The sequence below is a fragment of the Amblyraja radiata genome, chromosome 1 (assembly GCF_010909765.2).
Source record: "Amblyraja radiata isolate CabotCenter1 chromosome 1, sAmbRad1.1.pri, whole genome shotgun sequence".
Lineage (NCBI taxonomy): Eukaryota > Metazoa > Chordata > Chondrichthyes > Rajiformes > Rajidae > Amblyraja > Amblyraja radiata.
Window position 1 is genome coordinate 101,788,606 of NC_045956.1, and position 24,703 is coordinate 101,813,308.

General features: G+C 41.8%; 1 protein-coding gene across 13 annotated transcripts in view; it reads right to left on the reverse strand.

Moving 5' to 3' along the window:
* Positions 1 to 24,703, reverse strand: part of apbb2 (amyloid beta precursor protein binding family B member 2) — a 300,906-nt gene that overhangs the window by 70,648 nt on the left and 205,555 nt on the right. For all 13 annotated transcript variants that reach the window (XM_033027647.1, XM_033027584.1, XM_033027573.1 and 10 more), the window contains 2 exons: positions 23,726 to 23,872; positions 18,925 to 19,052 (listed from right to left, as the gene is read on the reverse strand). In XM_033027647.1, the coding sequence (XP_032883538.1) occupies positions 18,925 to 19,052; positions 23,726 to 23,872 (275 nt within the window). The remainder of the gene's footprint in view (positions 1 to 18,924; positions 19,053 to 23,725; positions 23,873 to 24,703) is intronic.

Below are 24,703 nucleotides of genomic sequence, written 5' to 3' on the forward strand. Positions count from 1 at the left end.
CAATTTCGCGATCTCCCGCAGCTGTGGGAGCCCTGGACTTTAAACTTTCCCACGCTGGCTGTGGAACTCCCGACCCGACTGAGGATCCCAGGTACTGTACCTTGAAACCCCGGGATGACCCCCAGAGCCGACGGGCTGGATCTCCCAGCAACAACGGAGCTGGAGCTGCAGCTGCCGACTTTGAGGGAATCCCCGTTCGTTAAGGAGCTGGAGCTGCCGTCTGTGAGGGAATCCCCGTTCCAGCGCAGGTCCGCAGAAACAGCAGGTACAGCAAGTACAGTACCTGGAAACAAAGGGGAAGCCTCCATTGTGTCCGGAAACGTGGCCGTCGGGCAGGACTTCAGGTCAGAATGAAGCACAGGGGCCTTCGGCCCCCTCTCCCTACCATCCTATTGGCTAATGTACAGTCCCTTGAAAACAAAGTGGAGGACTTAAGGGCAAGGCTGCTTTATCAAAGGGAGCTGAGGGAATGCTCTGTGTTCTGTTTCACAGAGACATGGCTCACCCCCAGCTCCCCAGACTCAGCGGTCCAGCCTGAAGGGTTCTCCATCCACCGCATGGACCGTACCCTGGCATCTGGGAAAGGGAGAGGAGGGGGCGTCTGCCTCATGGTCAACTCTGCGTGGTGTTCCGACGTGGCAGTCCTGTCCAACTCCTGCTCTCCACACCTGGAACATCTGGCGGTGAAGTGCCGTCCCTTCTACCTCCCGAGAGAATTCACCTCCGTTATCCTGACCGCGGTCTACATCCCACCCCAGGCAGACGTCCGTCTGGCACTGGAGGAGCTGCAGGCCGTGGTCAACAAACACCAGACGTCTTACCCCGAGGCATTTACCACCATTGCTGGGGACTTCAATAAGGCGAACCTCAAGAAATCACTCCCCAACTTCCACCAACATGTCTCCTGCTGCACCAGAGGGCCTAACACCCTCGACCACTGCTACACCACCATCAAGAATGCCTATCGTTCTATCCCTCGCCCTCACTTCGGTAAGTCCGACCATACCGCGGTGCTGCTTCTTCCTGCCTACAAGCAGCAATTAAAGAGCGCACCCCCAGAAGTGAGGACAGCACAGAGCTGGTCGGATGGGGCAGAAGAACAACTCCAGGACTGTTTGGAGTCTGTAGACTGGGCAATGTTCAAGGACTTGGCAACGGACTTGAACGAATATGCCACAGTCGTTACAGACTTCATAAAGAAATGTGTGGAGGACTGCATCCCTACAAAAACCTTCCGAGTGTTTCCCAATCAGAAACCTTGGATGAACTTTGAGATCCGCACTCTCCTGAAGTCCAGACACAGGGCATTCACATCCAACGATACAGTGGCCTACATGAAGACCAGATACGACCTTGGTAAGGCCATCAAAAAGGCCAAAAGGGACTTCTGCTCCAAACTGGAGGAAGAGACAGATGTTCGGCAGCTGTGGCAGGGTCTGAATGCAATCACCTCCTACAAGGCAAAACCAGGAGGCAGCTCGAATGCCGGTGTAACATCACTCCCTGACGAGCTCAATGCGTTTTACGCACGCTTTGACAGGGAAAATACTGATGTGCCTTCCCGATCCCCCATTCGCTGCGATGGCATTTCAGTCTCAGTCACAGAGGCCGATGTCAGGAAATCCTTCAGGAGGGTGAACCCCCGAAAAGCACCTGGTCCTGATGGTATACCCGGTCGTGTTCTAAAAACCTGTGCGGACCAACTGGCGGGAGTTTTTACGGACATTTTCAACCTCTCACTTCTGAGGTCTGAGGTCCCCACCTGCTTTAAAAGGGCATCAATTATACCGGTGCCCAAGAAGAGTAAGGTGACATGCCTCAATGACTATCGACCAGTGGCACTAACGCCGGTGGTGATGAAGTGCTTTGAGAGGTTGATCATGGAGCAAATCAACTCCTACATCGACAAAAACCTGGACCCACTGCAGTTCGCGTACCGCCACAACAGATCAACGGTGGATGCGATCTCGCTGGCCCTCCACTCCGCACTGGACCACTTGGACAACAAAAACTCATATGTCAGGCTGTTATTCATTGATTACAGCTCGGCATTTAACACAATCATCCCCTCCAAACTGGTTACCAAACTCGCAGAACTGGGTCTCTGCGCATCCCTCTGCAACTGGATCCTTGACTTCCTCGTCCACAGACCACAGTCTGTTCGTATTGGTGGAAATGTGTCAGCCTCAATAACAATCAGCACGGGAGCACCTCAAGGCTGCGTGCTCAGCCCCCTGCTGTACTCACTCTATACCCATGACTGCGTAGCGAACCACAGTGCGAACTCCATCACCAAGTTCGCTGACGACACCACTATTGTGGGGCGTATCACTGATGGGGATGAGTCAGAGTACAGAAGAGAGATCGAGCAACTGTCCATATGGTGCCAGCGCAATAACCTGGCCCTCAACACCAGCAAAACCAAGGAACTGATTGTGGACTTTGGAAGGAGTAGGAGGGGGACCCACAGCCCCATTTATATCAACGGGTCGATGGTTGAAAGGGTCAAGAGCTTCAAATTCCTGGGCGTGCACATCTCTGAAGATCTTTCCTGGTCCGAGAACACTAATGCAATCATCAAAAAAGCACATCAGCGCCTCTACTTTCTGAGAAGATTACGGAGAGTCGGATTGTCAAGGAAGACTCTCTCTAACTTCTACAGGTGCACAGTCGAGAGCATACTGACCGGTTGCATCGTGGCTTGGTTCGGCAATTTGAGCGCCCTGGAGAGGAAAAGACTACAAAAAGTAGTAAACACTGCCCAGTCCATCATTGGCTCTGACCTTCCTTCCATCGAGGGGATTTATCGCAGTCGCTGCCTCAAAAAGGCTGGCAGTATCATCAAAGACCCACACCATCCTGGCCACACACTCATCTCCCTGCTACCTTCAGGTAGAAGGTACAGGAGCCTGAAGACTGCAACAACCAGGTTCAGGAATAGTTACTTCCCCTCAGCCATCAGGCTATTAAACCTGGCTCGGACAAAACTCTGATTATTACCAACCACTTTCTGTTATTTGCACTATCAGTTTATTTATTTATGTGTGTATATATTTATATCATGGTATATGGACACATTTATCTGTTTTGTAGTAAATGCCTACTATTTTCTGTGTGCTTAAGCAAAGCAAGAATTTCATTGTCCTATCCAGGGACACATGACAATAAACTCACTTGAACTCACTTGAACTTGAACTTGAACCTTAGCCAGACTTTCTTACATTTGTAACCAACTATATTTCAAATAAAGGCAAAAGTACCATTTGGCTTCCAATTTATTTTCTGTATGTGCATTAAGATTTACTCCAGTTTATCCAACCCAGACAGGACACGATTACATGTGTTGGGCACTGGTCTGGACGGATATGTATGATTATCAATAATTTACCTTTGGGCCTGATAGGGCTATGCAGGATAAGGTCAACATGATTTGCTAGCCAGATGCCAGAATGCTTAAGACAGTTATATTTATGTCATCGCCTTGTTCTAGAAAAATAAATACTTATACTCGAGTCATGTTTGCATTGACCACATTTTAATTTTATACTCAAGCCCCTTTTTTTATGCATGGGACTTGAAAATCCAAAATCCTCCAAAAAAGAGGATTTGTCTTCCTTACAGGCATATTTGTTCTTCCCAATCACACTATAGAAGGGCATGCAGAAAATCACCATGTCCTTAATTATGGATTTAAGAATTTTGCCAATAATAAATATCAGGCTAATTGACTATTTTGTCTCCCTTCTTTCTTAAACAACAGCGCTGCCTTTACTAGCTTCCAGTCTGCTGGGACTGTATCTGAATCTGTTGGAAAGCATCACTAATCTACCCCTTTCTGCAGCCACTTTAGACCTGGGATGCTGCCTCTCAGGTCTGAAGAAGGGTCTCGACCTGAAATGTCACCCATTCCTTCTCTCCAGAGATGCTGCCTGTCCCGCTGAGTTACTCCAGCTTTTTGTGTCTATCTTCAGTTTAAACAAGCACCTGCAGTTCCTTCTTACACACTTGTCTGGATCAAGTCCTTTAACATTTCCATACTTTCGCATTCATGATATTAATGACTACAAGATCCTTATAGTCGATAGACCCTTGGTTCTGGTCAAATTCTGTTACATTTACTGTATCTACAGCAGTGAAGACGGGTACAAGATATTTGCTCAATATTTTTGGATTTTCTCCCTTCCCCATACATTACATTGCAATCCTTGCATAACCCACATTTATACTTCTCACTCTCTTCTTTTCCACAGAATTCCAAGTTCTTACTGTAGTGGCCATTTGGCCTGTTTTGCATGTCATTGAGGATGGCATGTGCCTTTAAATTTTAGACGGCCCGTTATATTGTGGGTGGGATTTATGACGTGTTTTTGGGCATGTTTGGAGCTTAGATGCTTGCGCAGTAGTTTAGTTTTTTAGATTAGTTTGGAGAGACCATGGGGAAGGTTAACCCTTCTACCATGTAAGATCATGTAAGATCATGCGAGCCATGCGGGTTCCATGGGAGATCTAAAGGAGATCATGCCAGATCTTGCCAGTGTTACGGAGACACGGGGAGTTTTCTAATGTCTAAAGTAATAAGCTGGAGTTCGAAGAAGATTGTAGTAACGAGTCGGAAGAAACTTGGATGTATCTTACTGTTTTCTAGCAACAATAAAGCATTTATTCATCAAAAGACTGTGTTTTGAAGTCATATCTGAGAAGAAGCTCTGAAGGTCTCTGTGAGTGAGCTCGCGTGTGTTTAGAAGACACCCCCTTCAACCATTCTCATCCAAATAGCAGCTAGGGTGCTCATTACCTGAAATATATGATAATCTGCCTCTATACTTACAATTACAAATCATTTTATTTGTTAATTTTGTTCATTTTATTTCAATTAATTATCTCAAGAATGATTGATATTCATTGCTTAATTTGTCTCTTTGTCTCATTTAAATTATTATCTCCAATACCAAAACTGGCACAATAACTGATCATGCTGTAATTATATGGCCCGATCGGAAGTGCTAAGATAAACCTTCATCTTTGCTCAACATGCCTGGGTAAAGTGTATAATAAAATCATGAGGGGGATAGATTCTTGTGAATACACAGAGTATTCTACCCAGAGTGGGAATTAAGAACCGGAGGACATAGGTTTAAGGTGCGAAGGGGAAAGATTTAATCAGTAAATTAAATAGATTTTAATTTATAAAAAATATTTTTTAATATTGCCTGTATATATATATATAAAGTTAAACGGCAACTTTTTCACACAGAGGGTGGTGTGTACATGGAACGAGCAGCCAGAAGAGGTACTTCAGGAAGGTAATGTAATAACATTTAAAAAGGCAATTGGACAGATATATGGGTAGGAAACATTTAGAGGGATAAGGACCAAACACAGGCAGAAGGGACTAGCGTTGATGGGTCATCGGCAAGTTGGGCCAATGGGCCTGTTTCTGTGCCGTACAAGTCTTTGCCTGCCAATGTTCCAAATTGTTTTATTTCTCTAATAGTCTTGCTCTTTTATTTGCTATAAAAACTGTCAACTTTATATTTTAGTTCAATTGCATGTTCCTTATATAAAACCACTTTGCCATTCAGACTATCTTTGGTCTTGATGATATAATCGCAGTGCCATAGAAAATTAATTTCCGTGTACTTTATGTAACAGGAAATGTTTGCCTTGCATGTGGATAATGTATTTGCAGTTAACACATTTGGTTTGATTACAGTCTGGCACTTGTGTTCTCAAGCAGGATTGATCATTCCAACGTGCCACATTGCAGGGCAGTGGATAAAGGATACAGCATTTGGAATGAGAACTAGCTGGAAGAAAGCCAAGACCATGAACTCACAAAAGGTTTGGAACCTGCTGAGACTAGTACTGGTCCAGTTTATTGTGCTGTCATTATGACAGTATTTGTCTAGCAATTAAGCATTTGTCACAAGTACGCACAGCACCGAAAAACGTTGTTAGCCATCAGCTAGACTAACACCATAACACAAGAATGCATAGAACAAAAGAGAAGGTGATTCAGCAAAGAATTGAACATGCTTAACTATTTTAAAATGGATTTTATTCAGCCTGATTTATTTATCATAGTCACTCCTGGAACAATAGAGCACTGAAAACAGAATGCATCTCACCACATCAATGCCAGTGAACAAGAGTCACATGTGCCAATCTCATTTTAATCCCAACATTTGGTCCGTAGCCTTCAAGCTACTGTGCGTCAGCTGATAGTCAGACCACTTACGGTCGAACCCTCGTCAGTGGTTACGAGGGCTGTCACGTGACGTCATGGGTTAAGGGGAGTGTCCTGCTACACAAGCAGATCTCACCTGGCGATCATGAGTCGACAGGTAGCTGAGCTCGAGACAACACCCTCGCTCAGCTGCAGCAGCAATGACAATATATTAAAAGACCAAACGTGTATGTATTTCAAACCTATTATGTCTGAATAAAGCATCTGTTTATTCACCACGTTTGGTACCGCTACACTACGGTCATTTAAGTACTCATCCAAATATTTGTTAAATGATGTGAGTCTCTGCCTCTTGAGGAAGTGTGTACCAGATTCCAATCATCCTCTGGGTAAAAATATTTTTGTTCCTAAACTTCTTGCATCAAGGCTTAAACCTTTCCCCTTTGGTTTTATACACCTCTGCTATGGGTAACAATTCTTAATCGCGACTGTAATCATTTTGTATGCTTCAATCAAGTTCCCATTCAGCCTTGTGCATTCCAGGGAAAACAAATCTCTCCTCTCCCGTCTCTCACAATTGTAAGGCTCTATCCCAGACAACATACGAGTGCCATTCCTCTGTATCCTCTCTAGTGCAATTACTTTCCACAGTGGACATGCAGAACTGCACAGAGCATTCTAATTGTGGCCGAACACATATTTCATATTCAACTCTACCTTGGGTGCTCTACTTTGCTTCATTAGCTAAGGCATGGAATTTCTATCCCTTCTTAAACATCTTATTTATGTGTGCTACCACTTTCAGAGATTCCTGGACTTGTACTAAGTCTCACTGCTCCTCAATGCTCTGTCAGGTCCAACCTTTTAAGGTGTCCATCACAGGCTTATCAAAATGCATCACCTCACACTTTTCAAGATTAAAATCCACCTGTCATTATTCTGTCCACCATATCATCAATATCTTAATGTGCCCAAACATTAAACTCCTCACATTATTTTCAATCCTGGAGTTTTACAGAACCTTATTTCAAATGTATTCATGCATATTCATGTATATGTTAATGAGTTGGTGTTCAATATAAGCAGGGAATGTTGGGTAATAAATCTCTCTCTCATGATCCAGGCAACCTGCGTGTAAGTTGTTATTCATTCTGCCGTCCGGAATATAACAAAATTGGCGACGAGGATGGGATAGAGTTTGTGAACTCATCCTTTAAATACAGTGCAGGACTGTTTTGCAACATGCAGTATTGTTTAACATTTTAAACAGTAAATACAGAGTTGTGTCGCAGTTGTTTGCAAGCTGGACACGAGTGGCCGCAGATCCTTCTATGCAGTGGACTGTAGTTTAAAACAGCAGCTGGACAAATCGTCGAGAGTTTGTCAGGCTATTTTTATGTTGTGCCTACGTGGCAAGAGGCCGTCCTTGGGATTGTATAAGATTTTTTTTGTCGAGTTCCTCAAGCTGAATAGCCTTTGTACAGCTAAGTTTTAGGTGAATTGTTACACCAGAACAGACAGGAAATCGGGATTTTGAACGGACTTTAAAAAAAAGAGAACAACACGATGGCAATGTCCATGGGCTACATCGGAAACCTTGGCACTTTTGACAAGAGTAGCGAGCCATTCAGCTCCTATATGGAGAGAGCAAACATGTTTTTCACAGCAAACAATATATTGGAGATTAGTGGTGAAGGAGAGATAGTGACTGAAACAAATAAAGCCGTTTGTGAACGCATGAAAGCAATTCAGCTCATGGAGATCGGTCCTGAAGGGTACTGCACACTCGTGAATCTCCTTGCGCCCATAAAGGCAAAAGACGTGCCATTCAATGACATTATGAAGAAGTTAGAGGAGCACTTCAACCCAAAGCCTCTGGAAATTGCAGAAAGCTATAAATTTGGCACTAGAAACCAGAAGCAGAATGAGACAATCAATGAGTACATTGTTGCCTTGAAAAACTTAAGTTTGCGCTGTAACTTTGGAACCTTTCTCGGAGCGCTCTAAGCGACAGATTTGTTTGTGGTCCAGTGGATGAACGATTTCAGTCCAAACTCATGAACACTCCAGATCTTACATTCGAGAAAGCATGCAAGATTGCTACCACAATGGAGATGGCATCAAAGAATGCTCGTGAGTTTCGTCCACCACTGACTGCAGTGACCGTTTACAGTCACAAGTCAGTGCCTATGGCCAAACCAAGAGGCGCTAAACCAAAACCAAAGTATGGCGGGGAGCCGAGTTCAGCCAGTTGTAATCGTTACAACGGTAATCACTCATCCCAATTTTGTCAGTTCAAAATGGCCAAGTGCTATAACTGTCAGAAGAAAGGCCACATCGCCTCAGCATGTCAGGCCAAGCATAAAACAGGAAACCAACAATCTGCGGGAATCAAGCGACAACACCAGAGAGGACTTCACACCTTGGAGATGAACGCAGATGTGAACTTGGGTTGTACACCATTTATGCAACCAACATCGATAAGCCTACAACCAGTCAAGGCAAGGACTTTCAAACTAAACTATTGATTAATGAACAGTTAATCGATATGTGTATTGACATGGCAGCAGATTGTTCGGTCATGAGCAAAGACCTGTACGAAACAAAGTTCCCACAGATACCATTGTTTGAGAGTAAGGTCAAGCTGAGAACTTACTCGGGCGAAGTTTTGGAGACATGTGGACAAATGAAGTTCAGCATAATGGTCAGTCAGTAACACTGCCCATCAGAGTGGCCAGCTACAGATATAAACCAACCCTCCTTGGAAAGGATTGGCTGAGTAGAATAGAATTAGACTGGAAGAACATTTTCAGTGTCGATTTGTCCAAATCACATCTTGAAAACGTCATAAGGAAACATGCAAACATTTTTGCTGACAGATACACGGGAATAACAGGGTACTCTGCACACATTCGACTTAAGCAAGATGTGAGACCTGTGTATTGTCGACCAAGACCTGTACCATATGCACTAAAGCAAAAAGTGGAGGTAGAACTCGACAGGTTAGAGCGTAATGGAGTACTCGTGAAGACAGACCAGAGTAACTGGGCAACGCCAATTGTGGCCGTACCCAAGGCTGACAAAACTGTTCGACTATGTGGTGACTACAAAGTCACAATCAACCAAGCCGTTGATGACGAACAATATCCGTTACCAACCTCGCAAGATCTGTACGCAGAACTTAGCGGTGCAAGAGTCTTCACTAAACTGGTTTTGTCTCACGCTTACGCCCAACTCAATGTCGACAAGGAAAGTCAGCAGTACTTGACTATCAACACACATAAGGGCTTGTATTCATATACAAAGCTGCCCATTGTGTGAAATCCTCTCCAAAGATTTTCCAGTCTGTCATGGACTAAATGTTACAAGGCATTCCGCACTGTGTGTGCAACCAGGATGACCTACTGATATTCACAGAGGGCATGATAGAACATCTGGAAATCCTTGAGCAAGTTCTCACATGACTGAACTGCCACAATGTCAAACTGCGACAAAGTAAATGTGCATTTGCGCAGTCGGAGGTGGTCTACCTTGGACTCAATGTAGATGCCAATGGACTTTGAAGGCGAAAGTTGAAACGATAGTGAATGCTCCAAAACCCAACAATGTGTCAGAGCTGCGAGCATTCCTTGCGATGGTGCAGTTCTATGCACGATTCCTTCCAGATTTAGCAACTGTGCTAAAGCCACTACATCATCTGCTATAAAAAGATGTGAAATGGACTTGGGGAAAGGAACGGCAACGTGCATACGACATCTGCAAGGAAAACTTGACAAGTACCAAACTCCTTGTTCACTACGATACGGCATGCAAGATGAAACTTGCTTGTGATGCTTCAAGTTATGGTGTCGGTGCAGTGATCTCCCACGTAATGAATGACGGACAGGAAAAGCCTATTGCTTTTGCATCCCGCACCCTATCACCGAGTGAGCGTAATCATGCACCGATAGAAAAGGAAGCACTGAGCATCATGTTCGGAATCAAGAAATTCCATCAGTATCTTCTCGGCAGACCATTCACCCTGGTGACTGATCACAAGCCACTACTAGTGATACTTGGTCCCAAGTCAGCTATACCTTCCATGGCGGCATCAAGGATGCAGCGCTGGGCAATTTTGCTGTCCCAGTATGACTACAAGGTTGAGTACAGAAGCTCCAAGTGCAACGCAGTTGCAGATGCGTTGTCCCGGTTGCCCCATGAGAACTCTGACGTGGGAAGTGAGAACTCAATCTACACACTGCAAATTGTAGTTGAAGACTTTCTAGTGACTGCCACAAACATTGCAGCAGAAACAGAGAAAGACATTGTGCTGAATCGGGTCTATGAACAGACATTGAACAGTTGGACTGAAATCGATAGTGGATTGAACACAGTTCTGAACTCAGAGCTGAAGCCTTTCCATAATCGACGCCATGAATTATCATGTGAGCAGGGATGCATTGTGGGGTTACAGAGTGATTGTACCAGAGTCTTTGAGAAACAAAATTAAGAATGAACTTCATGCCGAACATCCTGGCATAGTAAGCTTGAAGTCAATTGCCAGAAGTTTTGTGTATTGGCCTGGTATTGACAGTGACATCGAGTCACTGGTGAGCAAATGTAGTGTCTGCCAATATTGCCGGAGTAAACCACCAAAAACACCACTGCAACCCTGGCCATGGCCAAGTAGACCTTTTCAGAAAATTCATGTAGATGTTTGTGAAAAGGGTAATGATCACTTTCTGGTGCTGGTAGATAGTCATTCCAAATGGATTGAGGTTAAGCATATGGGGTCAAGCACTACTACTGAGTGTACCATAGATGAGTTGAGATCCATTTCTGCATGCCATGGTTTACCGGAAGAACTTGTTTCTGATAACGGGCCTCAGTTTCGTTCAGAACGGTTCAAAGAGTTCATGCAGCGGAATGGTGTAAAACACACACTTGTTCCCCCATACCATCCAGCCTCCAACGGGGCTGCGGAAAGGTCTGTTAGAATTGTCAAAGATGCTCTCAAGAACAGGTTTTGCAGGGTAGTTCAAAGCGCAGCATGAAACATCGTTTGGCTAGTTTCTTGTTGAAGTACAGAACCACACAACACACAACACGGGTTACTCACCTGCAGAACTGTTGATGAAGAGAAGACTAAGAATACGCTTGAGTCTAGTTCAACCCAATTTGGCCTTGAGAGTTGAGCAAAAACAGTCAAGTCAAAAACGCCAATTTGTCTCCCACAAAAAGGAGAGGTACTTCAAGCCAGATGAGCAGGTTCATGTCCTCAGTCCTCCCAACAATCTACTCGAGACAAATGGGATGTTGGGAAAATAGTGGAAGTGTGTGGAACAAAAAGATACATAGTTGAAGTTGGAGATAGGATCAAAAGTGTTCATGTCGATCAAATGATTCCAGCCAAAGATGAATCATAAACTGGGCATGAAGTCCTAATCCCTGAGTTTTTATCTGAAAGTGAGTTGGAAGAGACCACTGTGATTGAAACACAAAGTTCAGTTAGTACAGACAAAGAAACAGATTCCTCTGGTCAAAGTCAGGGTACTAAAACAGAGCCAAACAAGCCAACAGTTGAGTCAACACCTAAACCTGTAACACCTGTTACTGTGAGATGATCAGGCAGGATCCGTAAACCAGTAGTCAGATTAGGTTTGTAAGTTAAGTAACTCACTGTATAAGTAAAACAAAAATGTGTAGATATGTAAAATAAATATATTATGTTTATCATTTAAGATTTCATAAATACTGTTTTAAATCAAGTATCACAACAAAATTGTGCTTATATTTAATATTTAAAAAAAGGAGAGCAGTGTAATGTATTCATGCATATTCATGTTACTATTCAATATAAGCAGGGAATGTTAGGTAATAAATTTCTCTCTCGTGATCCAGGCAACCTGGGTGTAAGTTGTTATTAATTCTGCCGTACGAAATATAACACTTATAAAATGGCAATGGTTTCTGAAAGAGATTGTAAAATTCTGACCCTAACCCAATCTGAACGGACGCCTTGGTTACAACAGATTTTGTCCACTATAACTGCAATTCATTATAAAGAGCTCCGTAATAACAAAGATAGACTGTAATAATGCACATAACAAATTTACATTACTGGTCAGAGGTTTACAATAACAATTCATCATCATGGTCTTGTCTCCAATTACAAAATCAATTTTGCCACCAATTTTCCCAACTTGCATGCATCCCATAGGTTCAACCTTTTGATATTGTCAAAGGTTTTACTGAAGTCCATGTAAACTTCTTCAATCACAGTGCCAAGTTTTACAAAGTTTTATCTTTGTTTCTAGATATAATAATACTGAAGCATTTCTTCTGAGATTTCAACCTTAAATTGATCTTCTTCAGCAGCCCAGGGGCTTCCTTGAGGCTATTTGACAATTTTTATCCATACTTTTATCTATTTAAAGTATATTACAAGGCTGAATAATCCAATCAGGGACTCACTCTGTGTTCAGAGGCATGAATTGCAAGAAGATAATGCTTAAAAATTTATGATCTAAAAATCTTTTTTTTTTTAAAGCTATTAGACATTGGGCCATTTATAACAAATAAAACTTCAAAGCAAGCTTCAGCAAATTTACAGCATCATTAGAGTATTTTAATTGTCATTATGCTCCTCACTTTGTAACCATTAGCAGGCATTACATGACAATAAACCAGTAATAACGTCTTATTTTGTGTGATTTTCATATTCTTGGATTCACCCAAACCCAAATTAATGTTCAACACCTGCACACATCCATTGATCCTGAGGTGATATAATGCACTGTGTAAATCATTTGGGGAAAATTGAGTCACATGTTATTTTAAGCATCAATAGCCCAAGGGCAAGCTAAATATGCAATGATAGATTATCAATGAGACAAAATATGATTTGCAAGCTTGAATAGTCAGCTGCTTCGATCAACTGTAACCTTGTATCATTTGGGAAAATATTGAATGCCACAATACCAAAAAGTATAAAAGGCAAGAATATGTCATATCAGCCTTCAAATATGATCCTATATTAAAAAAGTTAATGGTGGATCTTCCAGAATCAGAATCATACAGCATGGGAACAGTCTCTTTGGCCCAACCTATCCATGCCAAGATACCCCATCTAAGACACTAATTTGCTCATGTTTGTCCCAATATCCCTCCAGACCTTTCCAATCTATTTATATGTCCAAGCTATAATAGCCTCAGCTATTTCCTCTAGTAGCTTGTTCCATATACCTTTTACCCTCAGTGTGGAAAAAGTTAACCCTCAGATTCCCATTAAGTCTTTCCCTTCTCACCTTGTCCTCCTGTTCTTGATTCTCCTTCCCTAGATAAAAAGACTAGGCATTCATCCTATCTATTCCTCTCGTGATTTTATACACCTCTGTAAGATGACCACTCAGTCTTCTGCACTCCAGGGAATAAAGTCTTAGCTTGCCAACCTCTCCTTATAGGTTTGGCCCACAAGTTCTGGCAACATCTTCATACATCCTCTGCACTCTTTCCAGCTTAATGGCTTCTTTCCTACAGCAGGTTGACCTAAATTGAACATAATACTCCAAATGCAGCCCCACCAATGCCTTGCACAACTGGAACATGTCAACCCAACTTCTATACTCAGTTCTCTGACTGATGAATACCAGCATGCCAAAAGCCTTCTTCACCACCTTGCAAACCTGCACCAAGGAATTGCAAACAACACTCTCCAAACCCCTGCTGTTCACTGAATAGGTCCTCGCCTGGTTTGACTACCCAAAATGCAAAATCTCACACTTATTCGAATTAAACTAATTCTGCTATTCCTCAGACCACTTGTCCAGCTGATCAAGGTCCCACTTCTTGATAACCATTTTCACTACCTATGATGATACAACCGATTTTACTGCCCTCACCAAACATTCTCATCCACATTATTGATGGGTAATGGGTCCAGCACCAATACCTGAGGCACATCACTAGTTACACGTCTCCAGTCTGAAAAACAACCTTCCAGCACCAACCTCAGCTTCCTACCATGACGCTAATTCTGTATCCAGTTGGCTAGCTCTGCCTCGATCCCATGAGATATGACCTTCCAGAGCAGTCTATTCTGAACAATTCCCAGAGTATCTAAAAATATAATCCTTAAATGTTGTTAACCAATGTTGTTAACAGCCCTGGTGTAAAGAAAATCCAGAAATTCCCATCCACAGCATAAAGAAAATTGTCATATAAATCTGAAATGGCCAACCATTATCCTGAAACTATGCCCCCCACGATGAGAACGGGTACAAGCTTTTTGTTCTTTTTAATGCATTCACGAGGCAGAAACACAATGTATTGCACGCTCTGTGTGTCGCACTTCAATGTGTCATATTGGCCTGTGTTTTCATGGGAACAAAAACATACATTGAATAATATGTCTTTCGGAAACGAGAGAAAGAAAATGGGTGGTGGCTATGTGGAACCAGCTGCCAGAGGAGGTATTTGAAGCAGGTACTGTAACAACATTTAAAAGACATAGATAGGAAAGGTTTAGAGGGATCAGAGCCAAACTCAGGCAAGTGGAACAAGCTTAGAAGGGGCACCATGCTCGGGTTGGGCCGAACGGACTGTTTCTATGATGTATGACTATGACTCTAAACGGCTCTATGACTCTAAACCCATTTGCGTTTGGATACACCTGCAGAAATGTTCTCATATTAAATACTGGAAGAACGATAGCACTTAGCAACAGACCCTTTTATCGAGTTTGTTTCAGAGCCGCTGTCAGCTTTCTCCCACTAATAACATTAACTTGTTTATAATAGCAAAGTTTAAAACTTAAAAAAAAAAAAGAAAACATGGGCACAATATTTGTCATCCTCCTTTCCTTTGGCACCACGCATATATTTTTCAAAGATCTCAACAATTGTAGACAGAACTTTGCAATTCCAATGCCACATCCATCAGTAGCTTTGAATATATCCCATTTAGATAGGGTGAATTATCCACTTTCAATACCAAATACACAGTTCCACATAGTAGCATCTATGTTTAACCTTTTCTTTTTTAAGTCCTTTTATGAACTAAATAGCAATGCAAAGTACTTAGCTGCTACACCTTCTGACTTCGCCACAAACCTTCTTGTGTCAACGCAGTGAGCCGCTCAAAAATCTCTGGATAACCTATTTAAATTGGTCAATGAATTATCATACTTCACCAGACCATTCTTATTTCTTTCTTCATTTAATATATTCTGTACTTTATATCAAATGTAGTAGTAATTACACTTTTATTTTGCACAGTTCTGATAGAAAGAAGCTCTCTAGCTTTACAAAGTTTGAAACCAGTTAAAAGAAAGTATGTCAAAGATTTGACCAACTTACTGGAAGTTAAAGGTTATCATGTTTCATGGATTATGTTTTTTGTCTATCTTGAATTACCACTAATTAAGGCATCCAAAAGCAGGTGGACTTCAGATGATATGGAGACATCCATGTACAAACATGATAACTCATTAGACAAGTTAATCATGGGTAAATGCCACCTCTAGCTTCAACATCACTGATGTTGCAATATTCTATTCTTGTCTTTAGTTCCAATAAACATCCACACTTGAAAAAAACGACAATTTTATCTACATGCATCATTTACGAAGACAAAATTATTACCAATTTATTAATGTCCTGTTCTTCATCAAAATTCTTAGAAATAGGTTATTAATAGAACATTATTCCCTGTCGCACTGATCCAAGTTTAAGATTGCAGATGGTATTTCCAACATATGGTGTATTTTCAACGTGGTGGCGCAGCGGTAGAGTTATAGCCTCTTTCCTCCCACACTCCAGAGACGTACAGGTATGTAGGTTAATTGGCTTAGTATAGGTGTAGATTGTCCCGAGTGTGTGTAGGATAGGGTTAATGTGCAGGGATCATTGGTCACTGCGGACTCGGTGGGCCGAAGGGCCTGTTTCCACGCTGTATTTCTGAAGTAAAGTAACATCATAATTTCAGAGCATGACAAATACCAAGTGAAGGATACATGGTTTTTAGAGTCTGTGCTATCACTGCTGTTGTATCCATCATTCTCAAATCAGTGACCTTAAGGAATGTCAAGAGATCATGGTGCGCAAATACGACCTTCATTGACAACACAACATACTTGGGCACTTCATTAACTATACATGGCACATACAAGTTTAATTCACCGGAGACTAGGTCTGCTTCTAACTGCAGGCCTCAGCACAGCCTTTGATCCAGATTAGAGCTGAATGTGAACAGAAGAGCGAGCAATTGTGTTTGACGTCAAGCTATCATTCTAAATTAAATATGTAGACTGTGGGGGAGGGGCAGATGTGATTAAAATTTGAAAGATATATTTAGCTGAAGATGCACCCTCTACAATGGTAGATGGGTATAATTGTTCAAAGCTAATCATCGTTGTTTCACATATCGCAAAACTGGTGTTCATACTCTCAGTGCCAGTTTGATGTTATTAAATAATTGTGACAAATTGCTCACCAAACTCTTCATCATCCACAAGACTCAAATAGAGACAAAGATAAAATAATAACCAGTTGGCTAGGTTGATGCAGCTGCAAATACATTCAAGTGGCTTAATATCAAACTGGTTAAAACAGTTTGACTGCTGGGTGCAGTCACTTGATTTAGTGGCCACTAATAGCACATTGAGGCTAAAATATAGAAAGTTGAATAAATATACTGCACAACTCACCAGGTTTCTCTTGATAGCACCCATGAATGTACTTCAAGAAGGAAAAACAAAATCAAAGAAGCAACACAAAGAAAAAACTGGCTGGCACCAATCTGCCTTCAACATTCTCTCTGGCAGAGAATTCTGGACATCCCTACCATACATTTCACCCCGAGAAAGAATGGAAAAGTTCAAGGGAAAAAAGAATCAGCTCCACTTCTTTTCAATGTAATTAAAATAGATAATATAAGGCACCAAATCTGCATGACTTTCCTCAGGAGAGGAAAAAGATAAAATATCAATGTGTACACCATGGCCACCATAGGAACTGATGGGGTTTTTCCTCAGCTACAGAATGTTAACTGATGAGTTCCAAAATATTTCTGGTTCAAAAGAGAGATAGAAAGCAGACCAGAGAACTGAACATCATGGGGAAAATGTTGTTCTTATGAAAGATGTTGAGCAGGAGATTACAACAGCCAGTCAGTCAACATGGTTTTGTGAAAGGGAAACTGTTTGACCAATTTATTGGAGTTTTTTGAAGTAACATATGCAATGGATAAAAATGAACCAGTTAATATACAAAAACTAGATTTAAAAGAGGCATTTAATACGGTGTCATTCAAAGGTTATTGCAGGGAAAAAAAACATGGCCTAAAAGGCAAATCATTGGTATGGGTAGATTATTGGTTGGCTATCAGGATATGGTAAGCATAAATCCATCCTTTTCTGATCGGCAAGATGGCACCAAAGGACAGGATACTAAATTTGCAGATGACATTAAGATAACTGGCCAACAATATTGCAGGCAGAAAATAGCAGATGCAAAGGGATACAGATTGTTAAAAGATTGGGAAAAAACTAGGTAATGAAGGTACACATGAAATTATTATTTATCCAGGAAAATCATAAAAGTAGATAATGGTAATCATATTGTTTGGTGAGTGCGAGACTTGTGTGTGAGTATAAGATTTGCATATAAGGTTAGAATCATTTTCACGGGAAATTTAGAAGAGTGAGGGCAACTTGACTGAAGTATCAAAGATCCCAAGGGATCTTGGCAGGGTGGATATAGAGGGAATGCTTCCACCTTTGGAAAAATCTTGGCGACACTTTAACAATACGTGTTTGCCCATTTGAGGCAGATATGAGACCATTTTTTTAGCTTTTGTTTAATTTAGTTATACAGCATGGAAACAGGCCCGTTGGCCCACAGAGTCCACACCAACCATCAATCACCCGTTCACAAGTTCTATGTTATTCCACTTTCTCATCCACTCTCTGCACATTAGGGGTAATTTACAATGGTCAATTAACCTACAAACCCACACATCTTTGGGATGTGAGAGGAAATCAGTACCCGGAAGAAACATAGGTGGTCATAGGGAGAACGTGCAAACCCACACAGTTAGCTCCCGAGGGCCAGATGGAACCTGGGTCCCTGGAGCTGTGAGGCGGCAGCTCCACCAGCTCCACCACTATGCCGTTCTTTCAGAGTCATCTGTCTTTAGAAGCTGCTTCCAGTATTCTTTGAGGAAGCAAGTCTTTGAATACGTTGAAGGCAGAGGAAGCTTGAAATTTGATAGGCGAGGAGATGATTGTATATCGTAGAAACACAAGATAGTGGAGTTAAAGAGACAGTCAAATCAGCTCTGATCTCATGCAATGGTGAAGCAGATTTAAGAATTCTCACAGTCTAATCCCATTCCTCATTCATATCATTATGTAACCAATTTACATTCATGGGATAACAAAACATGTGCATAATTTGCAGTTTATTCTTTATGTTTTAAACAAACAACATGAGCAACAAAGCCTGGAAAAAAAGAGGCAGTTGTGTACACTTTCGCAACAACTACAAAATCACCTTTCCTGCTGATGCAGTTTTCTGGACAAAACCACCCAGCCATCCAATCTCAAATGAAACGTTTAACATTCGAAGTACATAAAATTCTTTTGATCCAACTCTCTGAGCTAGAACACCACGCAGATCCTTTCCCTTTTGGTTCGTTTAAGAGATGAGAAAGCACAATTTACTTCGACAACACAAAACTCTTTAAAACTGATCACTCACCGCCCATTGTCACGGCCAACACCCCACACCCGAATGCTCACAATTGGCTGAGAATGCAGGACAGTGCGATCCATGGGGTCAATTAGATCCAGCATGTTATTTTCCAGGATGAGGTACATATCCTTACCCTGAAATTCAACAAAAAGATGAATTGTAAGCATCTACCTTAATACGAAGATGCTTTAGCTTCAAATTCCTACTAACGTACTAGTTGATTTGAAATTACAAACTAAAGAAGCTGTTGGAAAATCAGTCAACCAACTCCCCCAAACCTCGGAGCATTCAGCAGGTCAGGGGGCACATGTGGAAAGAGAAGTTGTGTTTCAACTAAAAACTCAATTCTTATCATAAAGGGAGACAAAAATGCTGAAGAAACTCAGCGGGTGAGGCAGCATCTATGGAGCGAAGGAAATAGGCGACGTTTCGGGCCGTCGCTCCATAGATGCTGCCTCACCCGCTGAGCTTCTCCAGCATTTTTGACTACCTTCGATTTTCCAGCATCTGCAGTTCCTTCTTAAACTCTTATCACAAACCCTGCCTGACCTGTTGCCTGTTTTTACTTCTGATTTCCAGCATCTGCAGTTTCTTTTCTGATTTTCGACTCTCAAGCCCGGTTCACTTCTTGCAGGCACCACTAAAAATTTCCCCGGAATGGAAATGTCAAATACTAGAGCATAGCTTTAAGATGAGGTGGGTGGGGGAGGGTTTGGTAGGTTAACGGAGATTTACAAGATAAGCTTTTTTTTTTTAAACACACACACACACACACACACAGACACACACAGACACACACACACACACACACACACACACACACACACACACACACACACACACACACACACACACGGTGAAAACAGATATGATAATGGATTTTAAGAGGCATTTTGGTAGACACAAATTGAGGGACATAGACCACCTACAGTCAGATGTGCAGTTTAAATTGGTTTTGTGATTGACGCAGACATTGTGGGCCATGGGTCTTGCTCCCATGCTATACTATGTTTTTTTGGATTGCAATCTACTATCTGTATTCTGTGAGCTGATACATCTTGACAACTATTTACTCCCAGTGAATGCTAGAAAGGGAGGGAATGTCTGTGAACTGCAACTATGAAGTTTTTATGGTCAAATAAAAATCTCTACTAAAAACCAAGTGAACTAAAGGTGGTACGGTGGCACAGCGGTAGAGTTTCCACCTTACAGCGCCAGAGACCCAGGTTCAATCCCGACTACGGGTGCTGTCTGTACATAGTTTGTACGTTCTCCCCGTGGGTTTTTTCCGGAAACACTGGTTTTCTCCCACACTCCAAAGATGTGCAGCTTTGTACACGAATTGGCTTGCTATATTGTTAAATTGCCCCCAAGTGGGTGTAGGATAGTGTTAGTGGGCATGGATCACTGCTTGGTGTGGACCTATTAGGCAGAAAGCCCTATTCCATGCTGTATCTCTAAACTAAGGTAGATAAGGTGGTCAAAAAGGCTTTTGGCACTAGCCTTCATCAGTCAGAGTATTGAATATAGAAGTTAGGAGTTCATGTTGCAGTTGTATAAGATGTTGATGAGACCATATTTAGAATATTCAGTTCTGGGCACCATGTTATAGGAAAGATATTGTCAAGCTTGAAAGGGTTCAGAAAATATTTATGAGGGTGATGCCAGGATTAGAGGGTGTGAGCTATCGGGAGAGGTTGAGAAGGCTGGGTCTCTTTTCCATGGAGCGCAGGAGGATGAGGGGAGATCTTATAGAGGTAAACAAAATCATGAGAGGAATAGATCAGGTAGATGCACAGAGTCCTTTGCCCAGAGTAGGGGAATCGAGGACCAGAGGACATAGGTTCAAGGTGAAGGGGAAAAGAGTTAATAGGAATCCGAAGGGTAACCTTTTCACACAAAGCATGGTGGATGTATAGAACAAGCTGCCAGATGAGGTAGTTGAGGCTGGGACTATCCCATTGTTTAAGAAACAGTTAGACAGTTACATGTATAGGACAGGCTTGGAGGGATATGGCCCAAGCACAGGCAAGTGGGACTAGTGAAGCTCGGACATTGGTGGCCTGTGTGGGTGAGTTGGGCTGAAGGGCCTGTTTCATAGCAAAAGGATTTGAGTATAGGAGCAGGGAGGTTCTACTGCAGTTGTACAGGGTCTTGGTTTTATTTTATTTTTTAAATTTAACCTTTATTTAACCAGGAGAAATCTCATTGAGATTAAAAATCTCTTTTACAAGAGAGTCCTGGCCAAGACAGGCAGCAGCACAGTTCCACAGTTACAGACAATAATTTATTAACAACAGAGAACATATAAATAGAGTCACAGTCATAACATCATCAAACAAAGCATGTACAGACAGAAGAGCCCGCTTCAACATCATTAAGAAGGGATTTAAATCTGTTTATAGAAACCAGCTCCTTAAGTTTCAGTTCATTCTGCAGCTGGTTCCATGCGAAGGGAGCAGCATAACTAAATGCCCTTTTCCCCAGTTCAGTACGGACTTTAGGTACAGTTAGTAAGAACAAGTCCTCAGAGCGGAGCTGATAAGTTCCTGTGCTTTTTCGAATTACATACTTCTGCAGGTATGAAGGAAGAACACTGAGGATAGTCTTATAAATAAGGATATGCCAATGATGGAGTCTGCGGGTGGACAGGGCAAACCATCCAACTTGAGCATACAAAGTGCAGTGGTGCATGAGGGTTTTAAAATTAGTAACAAATCTCAGTGCTCCATGGTAGACCGTGTCCAAAGACTGTAGGCATTTTGAAGATGCATTCATATATAAAACATCACCATAGTCCAACACAGACATAAACGTTGCAGCAACAAGTCTTTTTTTGGCATCAAAAGAAAAACAAGATTTGTTTCTAAAGTAAAAACCTAATTTTATCTTTAGTTTTTTCACAAGTTGCTGGATATGAGGTTTAAAAGAGAGAGAATCGTCAATTATAATTCCCAGATATTTATATTGAGACACAGATTCAACCACAGAGCCCTGCAAAGTGGTGATAGGAGGGAGGTCCGAGGGCTTTGATTTAGCTTTAGTGAACAGCATGAGCTTTGTCTTGTCAGCTATTAAAACAAGTTTTAAATAACACAGGTTACGTTGCACAGTGTTAAAAGCAGTTTGGAGCTGACAGAGAGCCTGATTTGGGGTAGACGCAGAACAATATATCACTGTGTCGTCAGCATAAAAGTGAAAATTTGCGTTCGCTGCTTTATGATCTATATTAATATAAATAGTAAATAATAAAGGTGAGGCCACACCTGGAGTATTGCATACAGTTTTGGTCTCCTAATCTGAGGAAAGACATTCTTGCCATAGAGGGAGTACAGAGAAGGTTCACCAGACTGATTTCTGGGATGTCAGGACTTTCATATGAAGAAAGACTGGAGAGACTCGGCTTGTACTCGCTAAAATTTAGAAGATTGAGAGGGGACCTTATAGAAACTTACAAAATTCTTAAGGGGTTAGACAGGCTAGATGCAGGAAGATTGTTCCCGATGTTGGGGAAGTCCAGAACAAGGGGTCACAGTTTAAGGATAAGGGGGAAATCTTTTAGGACCGAGATGAGGAAAACATTTTTCACACAGAGAGTGGTGAATCTCTGGAATTCTCTGCCACAGAAGGTAGTTGAGGCCAGTTCATTGGCTATATTTAAGAGGGAATTAGTTGTGGCCCTTGTGGCTAAAGGGATCAGGGGGTATGGAGAGAAGGCAGGTACAGGATACTGAGTTGGATGATCAGCCATGATCATATTGAATGGCGGTGCAGGCTCGAAGGGCCGACAGGCCTACTCCTGCTCCTAATTCCTATGTTTTCTATGTTTCCACACGGTATCATTCTATGACTATCTCTATGACTCTATGGCAGGGAAATATGCTTTAAAAAATCCTGAAATAGAAAAGTAAAATAAATTTGAACAATTGAAATGAGAAATAATGAGATAAGGGCTGACAAATTAGTGATGAATGACATTCAAACTCCACCTGCACATTTTATGGGGCCATTTATCCATATTGATCTTGTCAAATTAGTTTTTTTTGTTATTCATTCAAAGTTTGTAGGTTTTGAAGGCCGAGCCAGCATTTAATTGCCCATCCCATATTGCCTTGAGAAGGTAGCAGTGAACCGTCTTCTTGAACTGCTACAGTCCCTGAGTATGGGTTAGGTTTTCCCCAGACTCATTTATTTAAAGAAGGCGTTTCACTGCTCAATAAACCAATCCAGCCCTCCTATTCTCCTTCTTCCTTTTTGATAGTCCCAAAATGACAACTCCACAATTAGGTTTTGCATCATTAAATTACTTATTTCTGGCTCAGCATACACATCCTCCCAGGGTTATTAACATCCAGCTTAAGGCCAGCTGATACAGATACAAAAGAGTATTGAGGAAACCAGTGGGTTGGATTTGCTGGCTGCTGCAGTCATCTTCTCTGCTGGTTGGGAATGGGGCATTTCCACGTCCTTTCTTCCCCCATTCACATTTGACATTTCTACCTTGGGAGAAAGGATCTGACTGTGTGTCCACCCTATCTCAGCTCACGTTTTATACACTTCCATCAGGTCTCCCCTCAGCCTCAGATGTTCCAGGCAAAGCAATCCAAGTTTGTCCAACCTCTCCCTTTAGCTAATACTCTCTAATCTCAGCAGCATCCTGGTGAATCTCTTCTGCGCCCTCTCTAAATCCTCCACATACTTCCTGTAATGTGACGACCAGAACTGCACACAGTACTCAAAATGTGGCCTAACCAATGTGCACTGCTTAAACCCACAGTAATCAGGAATGATAGTAACTCTCCCTTACCTCTCCCCAAATCCCAACGGTATCCCTGATGTCATTTTTGCAGTAGGAGAGCTGTCGAATGCAGTTGTTCACAGCGACGCTGCTCTTTCCAGGTGCCAGGTCTTCCTCTGCCATTTCCACCCATCCCAGGGAACGCACAGCAAAACACTGCCATTTAAAACAATTGGGAAACAATTAATATAACATTGTAATCTTCCAGCAACACAATTAAAATTGACTTGGTCTCAGCACCATCTGCTTTTTAGAACAAAATTCTTTTATTTTTAATCAACTAGTTTGTATTTAAAGAGTTCCTTTCGTCAGGTTCGACAAAGAGTTGGTACAGGCTCAAACTGGGAAAACTAACCATCATTGAAGGCCATCTGACATCTGTAAATAAACCAAATACTTAAGCTCTCACAGAGTTAACAATCCCGAATAAAGCACAATCATGAAGGGTACATTTGTAGATGGCAACTGACTGAGGAAATATAACATTTTACAGTTGAAAATAAATATTTAGCAATCAATTTGAGAAAGAATATTTCTTAGTACTGCATGTGAAACCTTCTATTATTGAAATCAATAAACTATCACACTACCCAACAAATACAACAACAATTATACAGGAGAGTTTAATGTAATCTCCATTTCTCTATTTAAAATAGGACTGCGGACAGTATTTTCTGAAGCTTAGTAATCGTTTGCTCAATTTCATTTCCTTGGTTGGATACAGCTGAAGGCTGGGCAGGTATATGGGCACATTTGTCCCTCTAAAATTAGGATTTGTAAAGAGCAGACTTTTCTTCACCAGTTTTCACTACAACCCCTGATTGAAAACATCAGCCCAGAATTACTCACCAGCTGAAAATTGCACACAGTAGGTGAATCGAGGACCAGAGGACATAGGTTTAAGGTGAAGGGGAAAAGATTGAATAGAAATGCACCCACCACCCTTTTCATACAAAGGGTGGTGGGTGCATGGAACAAGGTGCCAGA